The 25,175-nt window shown below is 47.9% G+C and overlaps 1 protein-coding gene across 1 annotated transcript in view; it reads left to right on the plus strand.

Moving 5' to 3' along the window:
* Positions 1-3,055: 3,055 nt before the first annotated feature.
* Positions 3,056-25,175, plus strand: part of LOC127213221 (blood group Rh(D) polypeptide) — a 29,462-nt gene continuing 7,342 nt past the window's right edge. The window contains exons 1-6 of the mRNA XM_051173530.1: positions 3,056-3,242; positions 12,076-12,265; positions 15,829-15,979; positions 19,654-19,816; positions 21,953-22,116; positions 24,791-24,928. Coding sequence (XP_051029487.1) covers positions 3,101-3,242; positions 12,076-12,265; positions 15,829-15,979; positions 19,654-19,816; positions 21,953-22,116; positions 24,791-24,928 — 948 coding nt within the window. The 5' untranslated portion in view covers positions 3,056-3,100. The remainder of the gene's footprint in view (positions 3,243-12,075; positions 12,266-15,828; positions 15,980-19,653; positions 19,817-21,952; positions 22,117-24,790; positions 24,929-25,175) is intronic.

Here is a 25,175-nt window from a genome sequence, read left to right on the forward strand (position 1 = left end):
AGAGAATTTGAGATTAGTCTGGATTAGATGAGATCCTGTCTGGTGAGAAGCGAAAGAGGAAGTGAGCTTGGAAATGGCCCAGATGTCCCACAGAGCATGTTGGTTGAATGGATTACCACACATTCCTACCAGGAAGTCTGTGCAGCATTGAGTATGGTTATACACAGTACTTAGGTATTTTAGTATTTTTTCTCAGTTTTTAAAATTGCATTTATTTATTTAGAATTGGGTGTGTGTGAAGGTAAGAGGACAAGTTGAAGGAATGTGGATCCTGGAGTATCCTGGGTCATCTCGGTGTTGTCTCGGTGACAACTTAATCTGCTGAGCCATCTTGCTGGCCCAGGCACTTCCTACTGAAGCTCTACATGTCAGATGCATTCTGTTTTAAGCCTCATGACAACATGTGAAGGAGAAATCATAACTGACAGCACGATGTAGATTACAAGATTGCAGCACAGAGAAGTGAACTCACTTAGCTAAGGCCACACAGTATGTGAAAGAATTGGGATTCGAACCCAGGCAATGCTCCCATGGCCTGGACTCTCATTCACCATGCTAAAATGCTCTCGAAAGACCTATCCTCTTGGGAACTGCTTTGACAAACTGTTCATGAAAAAAAAGCAAGGCACCCAACTGTGTCCTGTATAGGTTTATTTTTGTGGGGTGGTGGGAGGATGTGAGTAGGAAGATGTCTAAAAGGACACATACACAAAACATTTGTTTTATTTATATTTTTATTTTTTGTGGTGTTGAGGGTCAAACCTAGGGCTTTACACACACGCCAGGTGAACATGAGACACACACACACCCTGGCCCTCATCTCATTTGACCTTCACACCAACTTTATGCAAAAAAGAGGAAAATGGAGAGTTATTGTCTTGCCCAAGGTCACACAGCTAATAAATTGCAGTCAGGATTCCAACCAAGACTTCCTGGTCCCAAAGCTCATTAGGTATTGAGTGAAAGAGCACCTAATGACTAGAGCAAGCTCACACCCTTGTTGTGGAAAATCTTCCAGAGAAAGAATGGAGGCCCTATCTACCTCATGGTCGCTACCTGTGTTAGTGACCTCAACCATCACTACCCAAGGGAACAATCTGGAGGAAAAAATGGTCATTTTGGCTTGTGGGTTTGTAGGTGCTTGCACCATAGTTGTCAATTGCTGATTCTGAGTCTGGTGAAGGTGAGCTTCACCACACTAAGAGCATGGGACAGGGCTGCTCACCTTGTGGTAGGCAGGAAGCAGAGAGAAAGAGGCCAGCCAGTGGTGGCACAGGCCTTTAATCCCAGCACTCAGAAGCCAAGAGACAGGCAGATCTCTGTGAGTACAAGGCCAGCCTGGTCTACAGAACAAATTCCAGGGCAGCTAGAGCTACACAGAGAAACCCTGTCTCGAAAACCAAAAACAACAACAAAAATACAGGAAAGGGCCATTGCAAGACCTACCCCTACTAGCCCACTTTCTACAAGAGCCCCACCTCCTGCCTCCTCCTACCTTTCACCATGTCCCTACAATGCCATTCTAGAACAGATCTGTCACAGGAGGAGACACAGGTTACTTTTGCCTTACAGTTTGGGGTAAGGAAGACATGGCAGCAGGAAGTCGAGCTGCAGTTCACATTCACAGCCAAGAAACAAAGGGAGGGGGCTGGAGGGATGGCTCAGAGGTTAAGAGCACTGGCTGCTCTTCCAGAGGTCCTGAGTTCAATTCCCAACAACTACATGGTGGCTCACAACCATCTGTAATGAGATCTGGTGCCCTCTTCTGTCGTGCAGGAATACATACATACTGGCAGACAGAACACTGTATAGATAACAAATAAATAAATCTTAAAAAAAGAAATGAAGGGGCTGGGCTCCATGCTCTTTAGGGACCAGTTCCCAGCACCCACAAAGAGGTTTACAACCATTCCTAACTCCAATTCCAGGGGATCCAATGCCTCTTCTGACCTTTTGGGTCATCAGGTACATACATGTGGACCAAATACTCATACACATAAGAGAGTCTATTGAGGACATCCCATATTCAAGCCAGAACGCCGGCCATACTGTGGTTTGGGAAAGGTGTCACATATTCTCGCAGAGCCCTGATTTTACTGAAGGTACAGGACTGCATGTGAAGACCTGGGGCTCCTACTTGTTTCCATATTGCTGGGGAAAGTCTGGCCACTAGAACAGGATGCCACAGTCATATTCCCTCTCTATTCTAAGATGCTTTTGGCAGAGGACTTTACCACAGCAACAGTAAAAGAAACCAAGACACCTTTCCTTTTGTCAAAACAGTTGACTGGGACCTGAACCCTGGGCCTGCTTCATGCTCTAACACAGAAGTCCAGTATCAGCTCTAGCCAGAGGCAGGCCCTGCCTCTCTTACAGGGTAGATCAAAGGAACAAATATAAAGAATGGGTGGCTGTCAATAGAATAGAATGCTCTCCTTCAGACTATGCACAAAGCTGGCATGGAATCCTAGGACTGAAAAATCCAAGATCAGTCTAGTCTATATAATGATTGCCAAGCAGGGCTCCAGAGCTATATCCTGTATCAGAAAAGACCAAACATATAAAATCAGGAGCTGGAGAGATGACTCAGCGGTTAAGAGCAGTGGCTGCTCTTCCAGAGGTCCAATTCTCTTCTCTTAGAGCTCTTCTCAGAGTTCAGCCTCCTCGAGAGAGGTTCAACTGAACCTGGGTTCAATTCTCAGCACCCACATGCAGCTCACAACTGTCTGTAACTCCAGTTCCAGGGGATCCGACACCTTCACACAGATAGACATGCAAGTAAAACACCAATGCGCACAAAATGAAAATAAAGACATCATTAAAATAAACAGATAATAGATAAAACAGCACAGCAGGAGCTCCCAAGAGGAATCTAGCTAGGACTGTCTGAATGAACGGCCATGTTGAATAAATGTGTGTGTTGCCTCTTCCTCCTATGAAGTTCCTCTGCTCTCTTTAGGCCAGCCCAGCCGCCTTTGTTTGCATCCTGAGATAAGTAAGGCCTTTGGCGGGTGTCTCTCCTATCACTCTTTCAAGTGGATGTCAGGGACTCCTGCGAGGCCTGGTGCTGGCAGAACCTGGGGACAGCAACTGGCACAAGATGGCCTCTAAGTATCCACGGTTCCTCCGCTATTGCCTGCCCATGTGTGCCTTCATGGTGCAGGTGGCTTTCATTGTCTTCTGTTTTTTCATCTCCTATGACACTTCCCAAATGCAACAGAAGTTCATGGTGATCTATCAAGGTGAGGGGCCTGGGGGAGTGGTAAAACGGGCCAGGGGTAGGGGAGGTCTGTGACTCCCTAAGGGCACAGGTGGCTGCTTTCTACAGCATTCCCAAAAAGGGGTTGCAGCCCTTACAGTGATTGCACTGAGGCCAGCCAACAATGTGGGCTGGGCTTTAGGACTGGCCCAGGCTTTGTCCCTTCCATGAGCCGCACCTGGGGCTCAGAGCAGGGGCCTTGTCTGTCTGTTGTCCTGAATTTCCTATGCAAATAGTCTTTATTCTACTGTTCTGCTCCCTTTCTCTCTCTTTAGTAGCAGTGACTGTCACGCTGTGTTGTGTTGTGTATTGGGGTGGGAGTGTCTCCCTTACTCATTTATTTTAAAGAAATTATGTGTATTATTTTTAATTAGGTGTGTGTGTCTGTGTGTAGGTTTGTACATATAAATGTAGATGCTCATGGGGGCCGGAGGCACTGAATCCCCTGGGAACTGGAGTTACAACAGTCGTGAGCCACCCAGTGTGGAGTATTGGAAACTAAACACTGACCCTCTAGGGAAACAGTCCCCACACTGCCTCTCCAGCGTCCTCCTCCCTGGCTCTTTTCTATACTCAGTTTTCCCTCTTCCCCGCCTCCTCTCCAGGGCAGGAAAGCCTGCTTTGGGTGGGAATCTAGAGCCAGGAAGAATAGCTAGAGGAGGAGGATGCTTATTTGATGTGTCGCTGTGATGAGAGCAACCACAAACAAATGGCATGTTCACAGTGGTCTGTGTTTGCTTCTGAACAAAACATCCCGACACGTCTGAAGCCTCTCCCAGGCTGCTCATGGTAAACTGATGGACCTCTCTAAGGGTGTCACAGAGACAGAGCCTCAGCCCAAGCCTTGCAGAGTGAGGCCTTGGACCGCTGTGATGTAAAACTGGCCCGTTAGCTGGAAGCAGAGGCGTGCATGCAAAGGCTGCTGGTACAATTCTAATTCCATCTCATTTATCTCTTTTAAACCAAACCCAACGTTAGCCAGGTGGTGCTGGCACACGCTTTTAATCCCAGCACTCAGGAGGCGGAGGCAGGTGGGTTTCTGTGAGGATGAGGCCAGCCTGGTCTACAGAGTGAGTTCTAGAGAAATCCTGTCTCAAACAAAAACAAAAAATCCCAATGTTTATTTTAACTCTGTTCATTCCTGTTTCTCTATTAAACAACACATCATATCCAGCATGGGGTCTGGACACATGGAGCATGCAGCTGGTTTTCATCGAGCACTTACTGTATATGAAGACACTTTTCAAACAGCTTCCCATTGGCCCCCACCACAGCAGGCAGGCTGCTAAGTCCTCCATTTTTCATGTTAAGTCATTAGCCCAGACTTGCCTAGCAGGCATTGCCACATCAGGTAGACAGTCAGGCATCCTGACTGGTTTTAGTTGCATGCACCTGACCAATTGTATCTCATGGCCATTGTCACAGTAGGAGGGAGCCACTTGTCCCCTAATCAGTATGTGTGGAAGTTACTCAGGCAAACTGATGCCTGCAAGTTGGCCTCTAACTGCTATATGTCCCAAATAAATAAATAAATAATAAAAAGATGTAATCCTTAAAAGTTTTGTAATAAAATAGAACTTTAAAAAATTAAACAGATAGGGATGGAAAGGTGACAGAGCTGTTAAAAGCCAGAGGACCCAAGTTCAGTTACCACCATGCATATTTGTAACTCCAGCTCTAGGGCCTCTTCTGGCTTCCTTGTTAACTCCCACATAACATACATTCACACACACACACACACACACACACACACACACACACACACACACACCTTTAAATGAGTAAATAAAAAGGATTGAAAGCAGAACTCAGGAAGCAGAGGCACATGGTTCTCTATGAAATCAAGACCAGCCTGGCCTACAGAGTGAGTTCAAGGACAACAAGGCTACACAGAGAAACCTTGTCTCAAAAAACAACATGTATAGGTAGATAAATACCATCAGCTTTTATTGCTAGTCAGCTTTAATTTATGTAGTAAAGAAAAAATGAACCTGGAAGTTCTGTTTTCTTCCAGGAACCTCTAAGGACTGTTTTGGGTACCTTCCAAGGCTCTATGCTCTGATGACCATGTCTGGATGACCTGTAATGAAGCCAAATAGGCAAGGGATGAGAGAGTAGAAGCAAGGAGTCAGATTCAAGACTCATTTAGGAGATGTGAAAAGGGGGTGGGGGACATGTGTTTGGACAATAGCTATGTGTATTACTTTCTATTACTTTTGTTTTAAAAAGATTTATTATGTATACAGTGTTCTGTCTGCATACCAGAAGGTGGCACCAGATCTTATTATAGATGGTTGTGATCCACCATGTGGTTGCTGGGAATTGAACTCAGGACCTCTGGAAGAGCAGCCAGTGCTCTTAACCTCTGAGCCATCACTCCAGCCCTCTATTACTTTACTATACTTTACTATTACTGTGATGAAATACCATGACAAAGGCAGCAACTTTGGTTTTTCTTTCTTCTTTTTTTCTTTTTTTTTTTTTTTTCTTTTTTTCTTTTTCCAGACAGGGTTTCTGTGTAGCCTTTAGTATCCTAGAACTCACTCTGTAGACCAGGCTGGCCTGGAACTCACAGAGATCCATCTGCTTCTGCCTCCCAAGTGCTGGGATTAAAGGTAAGAGCCACCACTGCCCAGCTGACGAAGGCAATTTTCAAAAGAAAGCATTTAATTGAGCTTATGGTTCCAGAGGGTTAGAGTCCATATTGGTGGGATGAAGGCATGGTGGTAGGAACAGGTGGGAGCTCACCTCTCAGGAGGCTGGCAATGCAATCGGGATGGATGGCAGGATGCCGTGTTTGAAGCCTCAAAGCCTGATCCTGTAACACACCTTCTCCAGCAAGGCCACTCCTCCTAACCATTCTCAAACAGATTCATCAGTGAAGGACCAGTTATTCAGACATACAGGCATGTGGAGGCTATGCTCAGTCAAACTGCCACTCTGTGCTAATTCTTAAGATAAAATACAAATACAGATGTGGTGTAAATACACAATGATACGTTCATCCTGGGCCAGAGGTTGAGATATATGTGAAATGTTTAAGGGAAGCAGAATCTATCAGTCATCTATAGCTGTGTAGCAACCATCCCTAACTTTAGTGTCTTAAAACAGCAACCATGTCACTTACCCACCACCGTGATTCTGTGGCTCAGTAAGTGGGTATGGTCCAGCTGGCGGTTTTCATTTAGGGTCACTCATTTATTCAAAACCTAGAAATTTTACTGGGGCAAGATGGTTCCACCTGGCCTCATTTCCCGTGGCTGGCAGATAGTGCCAGTTGGGATCATCAGGTCAGCCCAGACTTCACATTGCAGCAGAGGCGTTCCAGCAGCAAATGAGAATAGAAGGGAGGCGTTGGTAAAATGTCTACTGACAACCCATTCTGTAGAGCTAATGACAAGGTCAAACTCATGTAGAAGCAGCCTACCTCCAGAGGCATGCTTCACTGGGGCCATTAGTGGAACCACAGACAGCCCAACCTAGGGCTGTCAAACTGGGGAGCGATCTCTAGGGCCTTCTGCTTTGTAAACTACTCATTGCTATGAAAGGGGCTATGGGTAAACATGAGGGGGTTCCCAGCGGTGAGTGAGTACTCCACATCCTCCACCTCAGGGAATCTCCATTTTTCTTCCCAGCCTGCTGCGGTGACCGGGGGATGGGAGAGAATCTGGGCAAGGACATGGCACAGAGTGCTATGGACGCCAAAGCTGTAGAGTCCCTCCCCCAGTCTTGTTCCCTCATGCTGTTAGGAGGGGCAAGGGTGGGTGGGCAAGACCAGAAGTGGGAAGGAGAAGAGGTCTGGGTAGACAAATTCAAGGGCTGACCTGAAGTTATCCAAATACGTAGGTACAAAGAGGGAATCGTCACGCAAAGTAATACATGTCATGTATGGCTGTAGGGGTGCTTCCGTCATAGCGCCAAACCTTGCAGGAGCCAGTGAGTAGGTGCCACTATCCATTTTACAGATTAGGAAGCTGAGGCACACAGAGAGAACCAGGTCTTAGCCCTGATGTGCAAACTCAGAGGTCACACTGCACAAGTAGGACGAGGCAAGAGGGTGTGGAGTTCAAATCTCTTCGTCCCCATTTACCAGCTGTGTGGCCTGTACTAGTCACAGCAGCCTTCTGTGCCTCTCCCTACATCTGTAATGGGAAGGACAAATAGTGATTCTCACAGACTGAGGCTGAGAAGGGGGTCCTGCCATGAGGATGCTGGGGACTGCCTCTCTGGCCTTTCTGCTGTGCTCCAACGTCTCACCTCCCAGAAGGCCTGCCTCAGGCAGTGAAATTCATCCTGCCGCCTAGTCCTCTCAGCTCCTTATCATGACAAACAGCATGCAGTCCACTGGTTTATCAGCCCTGGTGCAGAGTTGCTCTGAGAGGCCAAAGCTGACTCAGAGGTGCCCAGAGCCTCTGAGTGGCACTCAGTTCTGCAGTGGGGGGTGGGAAGGGGCAGGAGGAGCAAGCCCTGAGAAGAGTGAGTCTGAGCCTGGAGCCTCAGGATGCTGGAGAGGAAATGGGAAGGGGAAGAAGGGCGGGGTGGGGGTGGGGTGGGACGGCCAGATGTTATGCTAAAGAGCTGGACTGCACAGGTTCCTGAAACAGCGAAACTGGAAACTCTTTCAGCCTAAGGCATCAGTTCCTTCCTCAGGGACTGTGAGGCCTCAGGCGGAAGGCCACGAGTCCCTACACCTGGAATTGGTGACAGCTGGGGCAGGAAATGCCTCGCCCTACTGCATCCCCTCATTTTCTAACTTTCAGGCTCAACTCTACCCTCTTCCTCTCCTAACCTCACCTTCAGACATCCCAGGGCCGAAGGGCACAGAGACTATTAAGCCCAATCTTATGGTTTCCAAAGAAGGAAACTGAGGCTCAGATAGAGCAAAAGACTTGCTGAGACCCTTTAAGCATGATGAGGTGAAACCCAGAGCAGACAGCCTCCTTGGCGGGAAGGCATTCTGTACCATTTCAGAGCTGAGTTTGTTTACTACAGGTATGGCCCTGAGAAAGCACACTCTCAGGAGCCCCTCCCATCCTGCAGTGGCTCTACCTCCTGTGCATACAGCATGCTGCAAAGTGACAGACAGATTGTGTTTAAGAGCAGTGTGCAAAGAGAGGCCGAATTGTAGTATTTCCAGGGGGAGTGTGGTTTTCAGTTGGCCACAGTTCTCCTTCCCAAATGTGCACCCTACCTTCATACACACATTCCTACTTGGCTCCTGAGAAGTATGAACCATCCCAAGATGCATGGGCCAAGGATGCCTTGTTCCTCACCTCACCCTGTAGTATTGCCAAGAAGATGGACAGGGGAGAAGGAGCCGCACCACCCCATCTTTCCTACCACATCCGGGGAGATGCTGCAGTGTCAAGAATACTAACATTTCAGGCACCAGATCCTAAGGCAGACCTTGATCCTTGGCCACTTCCTGCATCCCAGGAATGTCATCACCCATCGAAGGCCTATGCCAGACAGTGGCAGGGGGCGGGGGCAAAGAGGGGGAAGCTTCTCCAATGGAAGTGAGTTTCACTGGCCTCTGATGCCAAAGAAATTTTGTGATAGTGAGAGTGTTCACCTTGTATGCAGAACCAGGACTGAGACCTGGGGCAGAGGATTTCCTCCTGTGGTGGTTGATTGGTAAATAGCTCTCTTCACATGCCAGGCCCTGGACAGAAATAGCTTCAACAGTGCCCTCCCCATCACATTGGCCAGAATCCCCTCAGAGATGGTTTGGAAACTTCTCATTGGGCACAAAAGGTGGGAAAATATGTCTCACCAGAAATTCCATTCTTTGGACTTCCACCGGCTAGGATTTGGGAAAGAAACTGCGGACAGTGCAATTGAGCAGTTTGTCATGCCACAGGGCTCTGGAATGGCCTGTTATGCACACCATTTATACTGAGGTTATCCAGTAACGACCATCAGGTGCGGTGGTTTCCACACCTGAAGACAGAAAGGCCTGACCCACTGCAAGAGGGACGAGACAGCTATGGCAAAGGACATTCTTTAGGAAGAAGCTTAGGTGTGGCCACTAGGGCCTCTCTGATCTTTGTGACTGTCCTGGGTGGCATTTTAAAGACTGTGCATGAGGTCAGAGGTAAAGACAAACACACACTGCCATCCAGGGCCTTCGGAATTCTGAGCCAGCCCACCACAGAGGCTTGTGGCAGTGGACACATAATTAGAAGCAGAGGGACAAGTGAACCCTATCTAATGACTTTTTGCCCTCAATCTGTCTCCCTCCTTACTAATATACCAAGGCCTCCGAGTGGTTTGGAATAGTTTCTGGTGATAATGTGGGAGGGTCCTAATGTACTTCTAAGATTTTGTATGTGTGTTTTCCTACAAGTATGTCTGTGTGTCATGCACATGCTTAGTACCTGCAGAGGCCAAAAGACATCAGATCCCCTGAAACTGCAGTCACAGGTGGCTACAAGCCACCATGTGGATGCTGGAGACTGAACCTGGATCTTCCACAAGAGCAGAAAATGCTCTTAACCACTAAGCCATTTCTCCAGCCCCAGGTGTATCCCAGACAGGCTTTAAACTTCTGATCCTCCTGCCTCTGGCTCATCAGCTACCAGTCTGCACCACCACAACTTGCAAAACACTTTAAAATAATAAACAGGTGTGAGCTGTCTTATGGTGGTGGGGAAATGAGTATGCTCTTATGATGACTTTAAACTGTTGGCATGATGAAAAGGAGATAGCAAGACAGTGAGTTATGAGTGTCTGCTAACAAACCTCACACAGCTGTCCAGGTGGGGGAAACCCTGTGCAGGCATCACCCGTGTGGAAAATGGTCGGTGTCTGCTGGTAAAGCAGCCTTTCCATGCACCATTCCATTTTCGGATGAGGAGATGAAATTGTTCCCATTGTACGGACGGGAACCGGAAGAGGGAGGTGTAGATGGATGCTGGTGGATGCCTCCAACCAATGGTCTGTGGTGAGACGCCACTCTCCACACTGCTTAGGTCCACCTTGTGGTGGGTTCACATTCATGAACACCCACCCACAGGACAGGTGTAAGGAGGACAGGAAACAGTTTACGTGAAGCAATCCACTTCGGTTGGACTTTTTCATTGCCATGGCTAAGACCTGAAGGGAACAGTTTAAAGGGGGAAAGATCACCTTTGAGTTTGTGGGCAGCTGACTTCCGTTGTTTCTGGGCAGTGGTGAGACAGAACATCAAGGGGGAGGCACACTGGAGAAGGGATGCTCGCCTTACTGCAGCCAGGAAACTGAGATGAGCATCAGGGAGGGGCCCGGAGCCAAGACATTGTTAACTGTGCAGAGACATTTGGCTGATCTCCTGGGCATCTCTCAGTTCAATCAAGTTGCTCGTCAATGTCGGTGTCACTGGATGTTAGCACACATTTAGCATGGGTTCTTCTAAAGCTCAGAGAGGCTGAGTTCTAGATCAGACCACACGGCTAGAGTGTAACCAGTCTCACCAAACCTTCTGCAATATACTTGCTAATTATTTTTCAAAACCAGAATCACATTAAAGTATGCCCCTCATCCGCTGGCTGGGACCTCAGGGGTGACTTTTGCCTTCACCTGTCTTGGCAACTCCTGCTCGGGCCCCGAGGTAGGGAAGGCATTTTCTACTGGCCTACCAGGTTCCTGACGAGAACTGGGAAAGAGCCAACTCTCTCCTTTTATTTATTATTTTTAACTTTCATCATGGGCAGTGGTGGCTCGTGCCTATAATCCTAGCAACAGGGAGGCAGAGTCGGGTGGATCTCTGAGTTTTTGCTTTTTGAGACAGGGATTCTCTGTCCTAGAACTCACTCTGTAGATCAGGCTGGCCTTGAACTCACAAAGATGTGCCTACCTCTGCCTCCTGAGTACTGGGATCAAAGGTGTGTGCACCATCACTCTCCGGCAGATCTCTGTGAGTTTGAGATCAGCCTGGTCTACAGCGTGAGTTCCAGGACAGCCAGAGCTACACAAAACAGTAACAACTAAACAAAAATAAAAACAAAAAACTTCCATTACTTGTATGTGTGGATGAGCCTGTGTGAAAAGTTTGTGCATGTGCCCGTGTGGCGGTCAGAGGTCAGCCATCAAGAGTTCATGTACTCTTCCACTATGGATTCAGATCATAGTCAGGTCCCCAGGCTTGTGGGACAAGTACCTTTTTCTACTGACCTATCTTACCTGCACTACCTGCTTCTTAGGAAGCTGAGTTAGCTTGTGGGACAGGAATTCTGAGGCTACCCTGTCTTCTCTTTTCTGTCTTACCTGTACTGCTTAGCTGCTGAGGCTGTGTGTACAACCAGGGTGGAAGCCTGCCCACAATCCCAGAGCACATACCTTCACTGAATGCCAATGATGGGCCAAGCAGATGCCCTGACACTGCGTTTATCCACATCAGAGTGTTTCTGTTTGTTTGTTTGTTTTATTTTGTTTTTTCAAGACAGGGTTTCTGTATTGCTTTGGAGGCTGCCCTGGAACTTGCTCTGTAGACCAGGCTGGCTTCAAACTCACAGAGATCCACCTGCCTCTGCCTCCTGAGTGCTGGGATTAAAGGCATGAGCCACTGACACCCAGCTCACATCAGAGTGTTTATCCCTCATAAACATTGCCCATTCCCTGTGCTTTCCCATCTGCCTGAAGCATTTTACCAGCTTTCTCTCATCTACCCCTACCTTAGCCCTGTGTGCCCAGTAGTCATGGCCCCATTACTCAGATGAGAAAGTTGAGGCCCAAAGAAGAGAGGCAATTTGGCCTCAGATGTCTCTTCCAGTGGCCATTTTGCCCAAGTCTCACTCATTCCCCCTTGTCTTCGCCCACTCCTCTTTCTCTTATCACAGTCATCCAGGATTTGACCCTTATGGCAGCCTTGGGTTTTGGCTTCCTTTCCTCGTCCTTTCGGAGACACAGCTGGAGCAGTGTGACCTTCAACCTCTTCATGTTGGCCCTTGGAGTGCAGGGATCAATCTTGCTGTACTGTTTCCTGAGACAGACCTTCTTCGCACAGCACGTACCCATCAATCTGTTGAGGTAACTGAAAGCAGCTGGGTTGTTTTGGGTGCTTAGAATGCAGAGAGAGGAAGTTCTAGAAGATCAGGGCATCTCTCTTTCTAGCTCTGACATGACAAAATACTTAGGACACAGTTTCTCTAGAAGATTTTCATTGTGTATACAACAATCTGATTTAATTGGGCCCTGCTGGGCATCCCAGGCATCTGGAGCTTTGTAGCCTTCCCCGGATTCTCCCTGTTTTGTTATTAACGAGTATGAGTGTATAAAGTCATGCAATGAACACAAGTTAGTAGAAAAAGTAAGAAAAGGAGTAGACATACAACAAAACACAGAACAGAGCTGTCTCCCAGTATCTTAAAGAAAAACAGGGGTGGACTGGCAGTGTGGCTGTGTGGGTGACTCAGTTGCCTGGCATGTGTGACAGCCTTGGGTTCCATGCCCAGCCTGCAAGGAGAAACCAAAAAGAGAAGAGGCAGAGGGAGAGAGGAGAAAGAGGAGGGGGAGACCAGGAAGACTTGGAGAGGGAGGAGGAAGGAAGGAAGGAAGGAAGGGAACAAGACTCAGTTCTGAGATGCCAGTAGACAGGTAATAATCATACTTTCATTTAAACTAACATCAATCCATGTAGACATATTTAAATGAGATGGTACAAACTGGCAAAGCTAGCCTGTATACATTCTCTATGTTAACTGGGATGATGTTTATATAGGGGAAAATCAGATTGATAAGTGATAGATGATTAATAAAGATGAGATGATTAATAGATGATTGATGGATGCAGATTAGGGTTCTCTAGAGGAACAGAGCCAATAGGATGAATATGTGTGTGTGTATACACGCATGTACATTTATATAAGAATTTATTGAATTAGCTTACATTAAAATAATACTAACAGCTGGGAGGTAGTGTCACACACCTTTAATGCAGCACTAGGGAGGCAGAGGCAGATGATCTCTTGGTTCGAGGCCAGCCTGGTCTACAGAGTGAGTTCCAGGACAGCCAGGGCTACAGAGAGAAACCCTGTCTTTAAAACGACAACAACAATAATAGCAGTAACAATAACAGGTGTCTTGCACTGAGAGGTAGAGAAGATGGTAGTTACTTGATCCTGCAGACTGAGTGCCCTAGCAGTTGATGTAGTTCTATAGTGGCTGTCACATGCCAGCAGTGGACAACCCGGTCCTTGCTCAGTCCTGGAGAGCGGCTGGTCCACAGTGGAAGTCTGGAAATTCTGGTTCTTCTGTGAGCAAAGGAATAGCAGCAGGGTAGATCTCTTCTGTGGCAGGAGGGAAGGCTGGGCGGGCAAGAGGCAAATGAGCCTCCTCCTGGGGTGCCCCTTTTTGTCTGGGTTAACAGCAGCAGGGCTGCCCACACTCAGAGGTGGGCCTTCCCACATCAACTAGCAATTAAGAAAATGCCCCTCAGGCCGATCTGATGTAGACAATTCCCCAATTGAGGGTTCCCTCCTACAAGGTGATTCTAAACTAGCCATCCCAGATAGATGGTAGACAGACAGACAGACAATTCATGTGGGACTCTACACTACTTTAAAGGGGCACGAAATAGTTGATAGAATGAACTAGGTGACATTTTCCTTGAGCATGTTTTTTGTTGGCTGGATCGAGGTCCACGCTCATATACAGGTTAGGAAATAAAGGCTCAGAGAGGGTAAGACATGTGGCTGGGTCATGCAGCTGGGGTTATAGGATTTTAACTTCCTTCCAGTCTCCTCATACTGGAAAGCAGTCATGATGTGAGATGGTTCACTCCTTTTCAAATATTTTAGAGGACTGAGGGAGTGCAGTTGAGTTAACAGAGTGCTTACCTAACGTGCATAAAGCCCTGGGTTCTATTCCCAACACTGCAAAAAGCTGTGCACTATTGCATGCTCTGTAATCCCAGTGCTTTGGAAGTGGAGGCTAGAAGCAGGAAGATCGGGAGTTCAAGGTCACCCTCAGCTACATAGTGAGTCTGAGGCCAGCCTGGGCTGAGAGACAGCCCATCTTTAAAAATAACTCTTAAAGGCTTAGAGCTCCTGCCTGTGGGGATTGTGTACACCCCCCGTGTGTCAAAGGGCACTTTGGGGGTTCTCACAGTGGCAGCCATGGGCTGGGGCTTCTACTATCTTGGTTTAAGGTCACACAGACATTAGCCTTTGGCACACAAACAAATTGGAACAGGGGCATTTCAGGACTGCTCCCTGTGAGGTCCACAGGGACCTGATGTCCCTCCCTGCTACCCGGCTGCCATCCTACCAAAAGTCATTTGGATCCTCCCAGCTGAGACTGAGCTGACACTGGCTTTGCAGAGTGGGACAGTGGCACCCACCTGCCTGTCAGGCCAGGCTGGACTAGTAGGCTTTGCCTGCCTGCTCCCTGAATTAGGGACAGAGACCCTCTCCAGGTGGCCTGACTCAAACATGGGCTACTTGACTTGATACCAAACGGGTTCCAAATGAGTCCTTGTAGGTGGAGGCCTGCGGAACCCTTACACACGAAGAACTTGGAAAATGCTCACTGGGATAAAAATGAAAACAAAAGGGCCCTTCAATGAGTGATGTCCACACCCCAAACACCCGGTGTTGGGGATCAAACCAGGACCTTGCGAACGCTAGACAAGCGCTCTGCGACTGAGGCCCAAGCCCCAAACATTGGTGATTTTTTTTCTGCTACTCAGACTCATGTAACATGGACAGGTCTCAAATTTACTTGAGACTACTTGAACTTCTGGCCCTCCTGCCTCAACCTTCTGAGTGCTGTGCACTACCGCGCTTGATGTATGGGGTGCTGGGGATCAGACTCGGGGCTTTGTGCCAACTGAGCCACATACCAGGTCCCATGAGTAGACTTTTATTTACTGGGCAGTGGTGGCACAGGCCTTTAAACCCAGTACTCGGGAGGCAGAGGCAGGCGGATCTCTGTGGGTTCAAGGCTATCCTAGACTGCAAAGTGAGTTCCAGGACTGGCTCCATAGCTACTGGGAAACCTTGTCTCAAAAACCAAAAACATAAAATGGTTTTCTCTGCCCGAATCCCCACACTGAGCCTGCACATTTGACCAGGGGAGGAAGGATTTGACAGTTTTCATGATGCCAGTCTCTAGTCATGAATCCCCTCCGGTGCCTACCAGTCTTTGCCACAGATAGATACACCCATACAAAGACTTCCTTCTAACCCCTGCCCCAGTGCAGGAAAACAAATACAATCATTCTTAATCCCATGCTTTGTGGGATTACGTTGCTGCTTGGGTTGTAGAGCTGGGATGGGAAACCAGGTTTATTCTACTTCCAAACTGCCAAACCCAGGCTCCACCTCCAGGAGAGAGGTGACAGCAGAGAAGAAGTGTGAGGTTTGGGGTGGGATTCATCCCTGGGCCACTTTGAGTCACAGTGACATTGTAGTAGAGGCTCTGAGCCTCTGGGCCTCCCTGTACCATGGGTATATGCAAAGAAATCTCAGACCACAGGTGTGGCCCTGGTGAGAGCAGGGCAGGAGTCCCCATTCTATGAGGGACCCTGACGAATGAGAGGTACTCTTCCTCACAGGGTCTCTCTCTCCTCCTTCCGTCATCCCTCCCCCCAGCATCCAGAAAGGGACCCTGAGCACAGTTCCTGTGCTCATCTCAGCAGTTGCTGTCCTTGGGAAGGCCAACTTGGTGCAGCTGGCTGTGATGGCGCTGATGGAGACAGTGGCCTTTGGAGTCACCAGGCTTGTCAGCCAGGAGAACTTCTATGTGAGTCCCAGGGTTGTGAGGGGACTTTGGAGGTAGGGAGGTGGGACACTGGTCCTTGTTGATGGGGTTTTAAAAGTAAAGATAGGCTCCCAGTGGAGCTGAAAGTGAGTAGATGCCACTGAATGTTACACACAGCCTTGAGTGTCACAAGATTATTGTGGTATACATAGGTAAGATGAATTCCCAGAGTGTATTAGCCAGGGTCTTCTAGAGAGACAAAGCTGAACACACACACACACACACACACACACACACACACACACACACACACACACACACACCCTGTATTTATTAGACTGGCTTACAGGCTGTAGTCGGACTATTCCAACAATGACTGTCTCCTGATAGGAAACCCAAGAATCTAGTGGTTTTTCAGTGCGTGAGGCTGGATGTTTCAGCTGGTCTTCAGTATGCATTGGAATCCTAAAGAAGTAGGCTGTAATGCCAGTGAAGAGAAGGACTTACCAGCAGAGTGAGAGCAAACAGGCAAAGAGCAAGCGCTTCCTTCTTCCATGTCCCTTGTAGAGTCTGCCACTGGAAGGATTTAAGTTGGATTTTCACACTTCAGAAGATTGGGACATAGAGTGGGTCTTTCTGCTTCAAATGGTTCAGTCAAGAAAAATTGCTTGCTGGGCAGTGGTGGCTCACGCCTTTAATCCCAGCACTTGGGAAACAGAGGCAGGTGCATCTCCATGAATTTGAGGCCAGCGTGGTCTACAGAGTGAGTTCCAGGACAGCCAGAACTGTTTCATAGAGAAATGCTGGCTAAATAAAAAGAAAAGAAACAGAAAAATTACTCACGGGAGTACCCAGCCTCTTGGATTTTAGTTCATTCCAGATGTAGTCAAGTTAACAACCAAGGCTAGCCAGAGCACAGGGCCACCATGGCAGTGGTCAGTGAATTCATGCTGAATGTCCTAATTTTTTTTTTATTTGTTTGAGAAAGGGTTTATCTGTATAACAGCTCTGGCTCTCCTAGAACCCACTCTTATAGACCAGGCTGGCCTCAAACTCCCAGAGATCCACCTGTCTCTACCCTCAGAGTGCTAGAATTAAAGGCATGAGCCACCTCTGCCCAGTCCTAGTGACTTCTTTTAAAGCAGCTATTGTGTTCAGTATGATGCTAGCATAACTTTCCCATCAGGAGAGAGTGTTGAAAGTCAGGGTTTAAAGCCAGCTATAATTGTGCCATCCAAATGTCTCTCCCAGCTCCTCTCCCCTAAACCTGACTGCCATGACCCTGGCTGATGACATGGCTGGCTTTCTCATCTCAGAAAACGAAAAAGCCAATGCCCAGAGAGAAAAAGGAACTACTCCAAACAACACAGCTTCACAGCAGAGGGCCACATGGGCAACACAGTCTGTATCAGGAGAAAAGCCCCGGATTTCATGTTCACTGTTTATGTCTCCTCAGAAAAAGTTCATACAAAAACCTTGTCAAGAGAGAGGAGGCTGAGGAAAAGCAGAGAAATGCAGCAGATATTGGGGTACAGAATGAGGGCACAGGAAACTTTACTTAAGATGGGTGATGCTATGTAAAATAGGTGGGAAAATGTTAAAATTAAAGAAAGATGGGTAATATTGGCATATCAGAATAATCTGAAAAAACAGGTTAACACAGAAAGATGAGCTGGAAGCATCACATCTCTGAAGCAGAGCGGTAAAGGGTTTGTTTGTATTTTCACAGCGGAAAAAGTGGGCAGGGGTGGGGGTGTGGAGACAGGATGGTCTGCCAGCTCTGTGGTGGGGCCCACCCACAAAGGCAGTCTCCTGGAGGGAGGAAACTTGCTTGGATGTCCTCAGGGGGATGCAAGATCAGGTCAGTTGCAAGATGAGGGTGGGGAAGACGGTGAGATGTATCTATCATTCAGGAGTATAGAGAGCAGGCTGGAAAGGCAGGTCTATTCATGGCCCTGGGGCGTCAGTGTTCAGTGCCTAGGCCACATGCAGCCTCTCTAGGACATGTGTAAAAGGAGGAGAGTGTTGTGGTGCTGCTGGGGGAGAACCCAGGGCCCAAGAGCAATGACAGATGGGGCTGTCTGCAGAGCCAAGAGCAGAACAGGGAGCCAAAGCTGTGGAAGGAAGGGGCGCCCTTCAGAGTCGTGTCCAGGCAGCTTGGGTCCAGCCTTGCTCAGCCTGCACCAGCGGAGTCACTGATGGCTTATTAGGCGAAATGATAGGACTTTAGTAGGATCTCCAAGTCCAGAAAGTGCAGCTAGACTCCAAAGTTGACAGGAAAGGGACAGGAGAACCCTTCGATGACCAAGGGGCATGCATCATTTGGGCACATTCCTCCCAGAACGGTAACTTTCTCTTCACTGAAGAATAGAGTTTGTCCCACTCTTTCCTTTGTTGCTAGGTCCCAGGTCCTGTGTAAGCAACACTCTTCTCCCTCAGTTTCAGTTCAAGAGAGGTGGGACAGAGCATGCGTTATGGTAGCCTCGGGTCCAGCTAGCTACCACTAACAAAACATAGTCCTCACACTAAAATGAAGTCATCAAGACAGGGGAAGGCCAGATGTGGCACACACCTGTAATCCCAGAACTGAGAAGGTGTAGGCAGAAGTTTTTCAGTCCCGGCAGCTGCTCCTCAAGTAACCTACTCAGAGACCTAATATTAATTATAAACGCTTGGCCAATAGCTCAGGCTTATTGCTAACTAGCGCTTACATTTTAAACCAACCCATATTTCTTATCTACCCTCTGCCACACGACAGTACGTTTATTACCATGTCAGGTTCTTCTGCTCGCTCTGCATCTGGCTTGTAGTCATCCAAATCCACCCTCTTTCTTTCCTGTCCTTAGTTTGTGTAAAGATTCAGGCATTATGCTGGCCTGCCCCTGTCACCTGGCAGAATGCACTCAGGCAGTACTCTGGTCAACCCAGGGTTCCCTGAGTACACAGCAAACAGAAAAAGAAAGAAAATCACCAAGCCTGATGACCTGAGTTTAATTCCTGGATCCCACATAAAAAGTAGGGTATTGGGGGACTGGAGAGATGGCTCTGATACCAGACAGAGAGAGAGAGGTAGGAAAGCATCGCCTGGCAAATTGTGAGGCCAGCCGTGGAGGGTGTCTGGCAACAGTGGCCAGCCCTAGCAGAGTGTATGGTAGATTGCATCTGTCCAGAGGGCCCTGTGTCTCTTGCCACACCCTTTACTTGTCTTGCCCCTTGGTGATAATAGAAATCAGACATTTACCCTACTCCCCACCTAAGGCTGACCACTTCTTCCTCCCTGCTCATTGCCCTCAGCCCAGGGAAACAGCATCCCAAGCTGTTGAGAGAGAGGGCTTGAGGTGAGAGAGGGCTGGAGATGTGAAGGGAAGAGGCGTTAAGTGATCAATTCCGAGTGTTTTTGGGAGACCCTGAAGACAACCTTTACTCTAAATCCATTAAGAATGAGGTCTAGGGCTTATTAAATTTGCTATGCATGAGGCATGATTAGCATGAACCTGGCTGTAGTGGATTACAAGAGAGACTGTGTCACCCATCATCACTCTGTCCCCCCAGGTCTAGCTGCCCATGGGCTTCTCCAAGGGGAGGCCACTGGCTGGCCTGGGTAAGCTCTGAACACCGAGTCAGAGTTCAAGCCATACCTCCCACAGGAAGTGCAGTGAGGCTGACCTCTTTACACAGGCCTGGAACACTCACCAAGCCTCTGTGTTCTGTTGCAGGTGAAAGACCACATAATTACCATGTACGGATACGTGTTTGGGGCCTATTTTGGGCTGCTTGTGGCCTGGTGCCTCTCTAGGTCTCTACCCGGGGAACTGGGTGAGAAAGCCCAGACAGAGAAGGTTCAGATGGCCACAAGCTCCAGTCTGTTTGCCATGCTGGGTAAGGACAAAAGAGCTGGGCGGTGTCCTGTCTGAACAGAGTTGAGAACAAGTCCTCCTGAGAAGTCTGTCCTTGGCCTTTGACCCTGAGTATACTGGTCCCTTCCATAAAGGTCCTTTTGTTTGTTTGTTTGGTTGGTTTGGTTTTTTAAGATAGAGTTTCTCTGTAGGTTTAGAGGCTCCTGCAATTTTCTCTGTAGACCAGGCTAACCTCGAACTCACAGAGAACTGCCTGCCTCTGCCTCCTAAGTGCCAGGACTAAAAGCATGCACCACCACTGCCCAACAAGGCCCTTTGTTTCTAGTAAAGTTGTTGAGTTTATGTAGCTTTATATATAGTTTATATTATAACACATAATGTTATTACATATACATTATATTGTTGTTACATATATGAACCATGTTATTATATACACACCCTATTTATTATATGCCAACATCATAGAGTTTATATATGAGTTTATGTAGCTTTGGATTAAACTTTTCCTTTTAGGGACCTCTCTTCAATAATATTCAGTGGAGACTTTGGTGTGGACTGCAGCCCTTGGAAAGCAGAGGCAGGAGGATTGAAAGTTCAGAGAAGCTCATTCCATTGACTATTTATTTATTTATTTATTTATTTATTTATTTATTTATTTGTGCTAGCGTTTTACCATGGGTATCTGGTCTCTTGAAACTGGAATTGCAAACAGTTGTTAGCTGCCATGTGGTTGCTGGGAACTGAACCCAGGTCCTCTGGAAGAGTAATCAGTGCTCTTAACCACTGAGCCATTTCTCCAGCCCCTACATTAGACTGTAAATGAGTTTATACAACATTTTTTCCTCTAACAGAAAGGAAGCCTATGGGCAAGTAAACACTGTGAGTAAAAGCAAGAATTAAGCTAAGAAAACAAAGAGAGGATCTGGAGAGGTGGCTCAGTGGTTATGGCACTGATGGTTCTTGCAGGGACCCTGCACCCACATGGTGGCTCACCACCTCCTTTAACACTGGTTCGGATGCTCCTACTCCCTCTTCTGGCCTCTGCAGGTATCAGGCTTGCAAGTGTACACATACATGAAGAGAAAACACTCATGCAAATTAATGTTTTTTTAAATGTTATACTTTTTAAAAATATAGAGAATAGGCCAGGCAATGGTGGTGCATGCCTTTAATCCCAGCATTCAGGAGGCAGAGGCAGGCAGATCTCTGCGAGTTCGAAGTCAACCTGGTCTACAGAGTGAGTTCCAGGACAGCCAGGAGTACACAGAGAAACCCTGTCTCAAAAGGAACTTTTTTTTTTTTTTAGATTTGTGTATAACTGTTTTGCCTTTATGCATGTATGCATACATATGTATGCCTTTTGGATCCCCTAGAACTGGGTTACAGATGGCTGTGAGCCACTATGGGTGCCCGGAAGAAAACCCAGGTCCTCTGGAAGAACAGCCAGTGCTCTTAACCACTGAGCCATCTCTGCAGCCTCTGCCTTGCATTTTAAAAGGAAGCATTTGATTGCTGAAGAATGGAGTGAGGCCTGGCATTTGTAGATCGCAACGCTCTGGGTCTTATATTCCTTGTCATAAAATGTGTTGTCTGTCTCCCACCAACCTGAGACTTTAGAGAGGAGAGGTGACTAATGGGGGATGTCCTTTTATATGCTATGGATACATGTTTCTCTTATTGGTTGGTGAATAAATGCTGATTAGCCAGTAGCCAGGCAGGAGGTATGGGCAGGGCTACCAGACTAGGAGAATGCTGGAAAGAGAGTCTCCAGAGAGAGAGAGAGAGAGAGAGAGAGAGAGAGAGAGATTGCCATGTATCTGCCGAGGAAGCAAGAGGGCTGGACATCACTGGTAAGCCAAGACAAGCGAATATACATAATTTAATAGAAATAGGTTAATTAATAATTAAGAGAGAGCTAGTGAAATCAGAAGCCTGGGCCATTGGCCAGTTTATAATTAATATAGCCTCTGTGTGTTTTTTTGGGACCAAACAGCTGTGGGCCAGATGGGACAGAACTCCATCTTCAGGTGACTGCTTAGTCAGCCCTGGAAGGTGACCAGGCTCACTTGCTAGCTTCAGGCTGTTCTCTGCTATCCTGGAAGACGGTGGTTTCAGAAAAGGAGCGTGAGCCTGGCTAACAGCCTTCTCTGCCCTCCAGGAACCCTCTTCTTGTGGATATTCTGGCCAAGTTTCAACTCTGCTCTGGTGGAAGGGTCAAATGACAAGAAGGCTGTGCTCAACACCTACTATGCCCTTGCGGTCAGTGCAGTGACAGCCACCTCCGCGTCAGCCCTGAGCCACCCCCAGGGAAAGATCAACATGGTGAGGAGGAGGCTACCTCTGGGGCGGCATGTGTGTGTCTGTGCCTAATGCACATGTTGACAGCTCTCCCCCAGGGCCAGGCTGGGGCTGGGGGTGGGGGCACTCCTGTGATGGGCCCTTCCTCATCTGCCAGGTACTGGAGACTGGACAGGCTGTCTGGGGGCTGGTGTGTGTGTATAGTCACATGTGTGTGTTTAAATCAATGTTACTATCGCACAGACCCAAATGTAGACCCTGTTTCCACTAGTTGTTGAAGCCAACAAACCACAGGCAAGAGTCAGCAGAACAAACTGGAATATAATTAGCCAACCTTTCTTCTTCCTTCAAGGAATTTTGTCAGATGTCAGTGGTGGCGCACGCCTCTAATACCAGCATGTTGGAAACAGAGGCAGGCAGCTCTTTGTGAGTTTGAGGCCAGCCTGGTCTACAAATCGAGTTCCAGGATAGTTGGCCTATACAGAAAAAGCCCATCCTTAAAAAAAAAAAAAAAAAAAAAAAAAAAAAAAAAAAAAGGAAAAAAGAAGTTTCTGTTTTGTTCTTTTAAAGCCCCACTAGTTAGTTCAGGCCAAAACAGGGCTTTGAGGCTTGATGGCTGTGTCTGCCCAGTGGGAATTAAAAGACAATGCAGGAAGGCTGCAGAGATGGCCCAGCCTTTAAGAGCACTTGTTCTTGCAGAGGATCCAGGTTCAGGTCCAAGCACCCACGTGTGGGCTCACAACCATCCAGAATTCCAATTCCAGGGAATCCATCACTCTCTTCTGACCTCCTGGGGCACCAGGCACACATGTGGAACACATATATACATGTAGGCAGGTAAAACACTCATGTACATAAAATAAGTACATCTTTTTAGAGAGAGAGAGAATTCAGGGTCTGGGGACATAGCTCAGTTGGTAGAGTGCTTGCCTGAGGTATGCCTGAGGCTTTGAATTCAAACCCCAGTACTGAGCATGGTCGTTAGTACCTGGCTGTGATCCCAGGACTCAAGGGGTAGAAATGGAGGGAACATGAGTTCAAAGCTATCCTTGGCTACATATCGAGGGGTTTTGTTTTGTTTTTAGAGGTATTTTTTTCTGTGAAACAGCCCTAGCTGTCCTGGAACTCGTTCTGTAGACCAGACTGGCCTGGCCTCGAACTCACAGAGATCCACCTGCCTCTACCTCCCGAACACTGAGATTAAAGGCCTGCACCACCCCTGCTTAGCCTGTATATCATAGTTTGAGGCCATCCTGGACTATATAAGACTCTGCTTAAAAGAACAGAAAAGGAAGAAAAGATAGGTAATATTTGAACAGTACTTATGTGCTGGTACTGATGCAACGGGGGCATTTTTGGAGAGGGTTGGGTGAGAGAAAGACAAAAGCCAGGTCAGTCAGCCAGAGGTACCAGGAAGAGCTGACAGATGGGGTAGGGTGGAGTGGGGTGGGTTTGGGGCTCTCAGCACAATTTAATCCCTAGGGGAGGTTGGCATGTGCACAAGGGAACTAGGTGGTGACAGGAAGTCCCGGGAGTAGATAAGGCAGAGTTGCTTAGGGAGACAAAGAGGCAGGTGCGGTCAGGTGAAAGCCCAGAGCTCTAAGGCCTGGAATTGAGGGGTCAGAGAAGGGAGGTTTCTTTGGGTTTAGTGGGAGGGAGGGCAGAGGGGATGTCTGACCCAGGAGCCAGGGACAGCATATGGTAGCCGAGTGTGGTCATACAGGGGCCTAAGCGGCAAAGAGCATGCATTAATGATCACGTGATAGTGGCTTCTGAGATCTGTGCCAGACCCTGGCCTAAGGTCTGACTGACTCGGTGCCTCCTAAGAGTGAGTGCATGTTCACACTCAACACCTACACTAAGTAAATGAAAACAAAACAAGAGAACCTCTAGGGCAGAAGAGATGGCTCCGTGGTCAAGAGCATGTACTGTTCTTAGGGAGGACCTGGGTGGCTCACAAGTGCCTAAAACTCCAGCTCTAGGCCTTCTAGTGCCCTCTTCCGGTCTCTGCAGGTACTGCACCCACAGGCACAATTCCCTTCCCCAGCACATACACTTAAAGAGTAAGAGCTGGAGGTGGTGGCACACACCTTTAACTCCAGCACTGCAGAGACAGAGGCAGGTGGATCTCTGAGTTCGAGGCCAGCCTGGTTTACAGTGTGAGTTACAGGACAGCCTGGGGGGGGGCGGACAGGTTCTTGGGGGCTGGAGATGGATGGCACAGCAGTTAGGAACACTGGCTCCTTTACCAGAGGATTTTATACCCTCTTCTGGCCTCCACAGGCACCAGACATGCATATACTACACAGACAAATATGCAGTAAAACACTCATACAGAAATATAAAAATAAATACACCTTTCTTAAAGTTAAAAAAAGAAAAAAAGACAGGACTGGCCTTGAACTCAGGATAGTCCTGTCCCAGTCTCATGAGTGTTGGGATTACAGCTCAAGCTCTATTAAGTGCTCAAGGGCGTGTTAGTAAAGGGTGGCCAGGATGCCTAGTCAGAAGGGCTGGCCACTCCCTGAGCTTGAGGGAACCCATGGATGAATGTCACCTGGTGCCAACGGACAGGAAGGACCTGTGAGCTGGGAAGGCCATTCGGAGACTGCTCGTGGCCAATGTGCTGAAAGGCTGTGGGCAGGAGCGTGCCCTTCCTGAGCCTTACTTCATCCACCTACAAGCTGTTTCTTTACAGGTTCATCTCCACAATGCAGTACTGGCAGGAGGCGTGGCTGTGGGTGCCCCATGTGTCCTGATTACTTCTCCTTGGGTGGCCATGGTGCTGGGCCTCACAGCTGGGTTGATCTCCATTGGGGGAGCCAAGTGTCTGCCGGTAAGGAACTGGACAGCTACTGTCTTAGGGTTTCTATCGCTGGGAAGAGACACCATGACCACTGCAGCATGATCCTAATTGGTCGTAACAATGAAAACTCAGTCAGAAATCAAGCTAAAAGCTGAAAGATCAAAGAAGCTGGGCAGACATAAGTCACCTCTCTGAATTCTCAGAACAAAATGGCTATGCCCTGCCTTGTCTCTTCCTGTCTCCTCTCTATACAGACATCCAGACCTCTATGGTTAAC

The sequence above is a fragment of the Phodopus roborovskii genome, unplaced genomic scaffold (genome assembly GCF_943737965.1).
Source record: "Phodopus roborovskii unplaced genomic scaffold, PHOROB, whole genome shotgun sequence".
Classification (NCBI taxonomy): domain Eukaryota; kingdom Metazoa; phylum Chordata; class Mammalia; order Rodentia; family Cricetidae; genus Phodopus; species Phodopus roborovskii.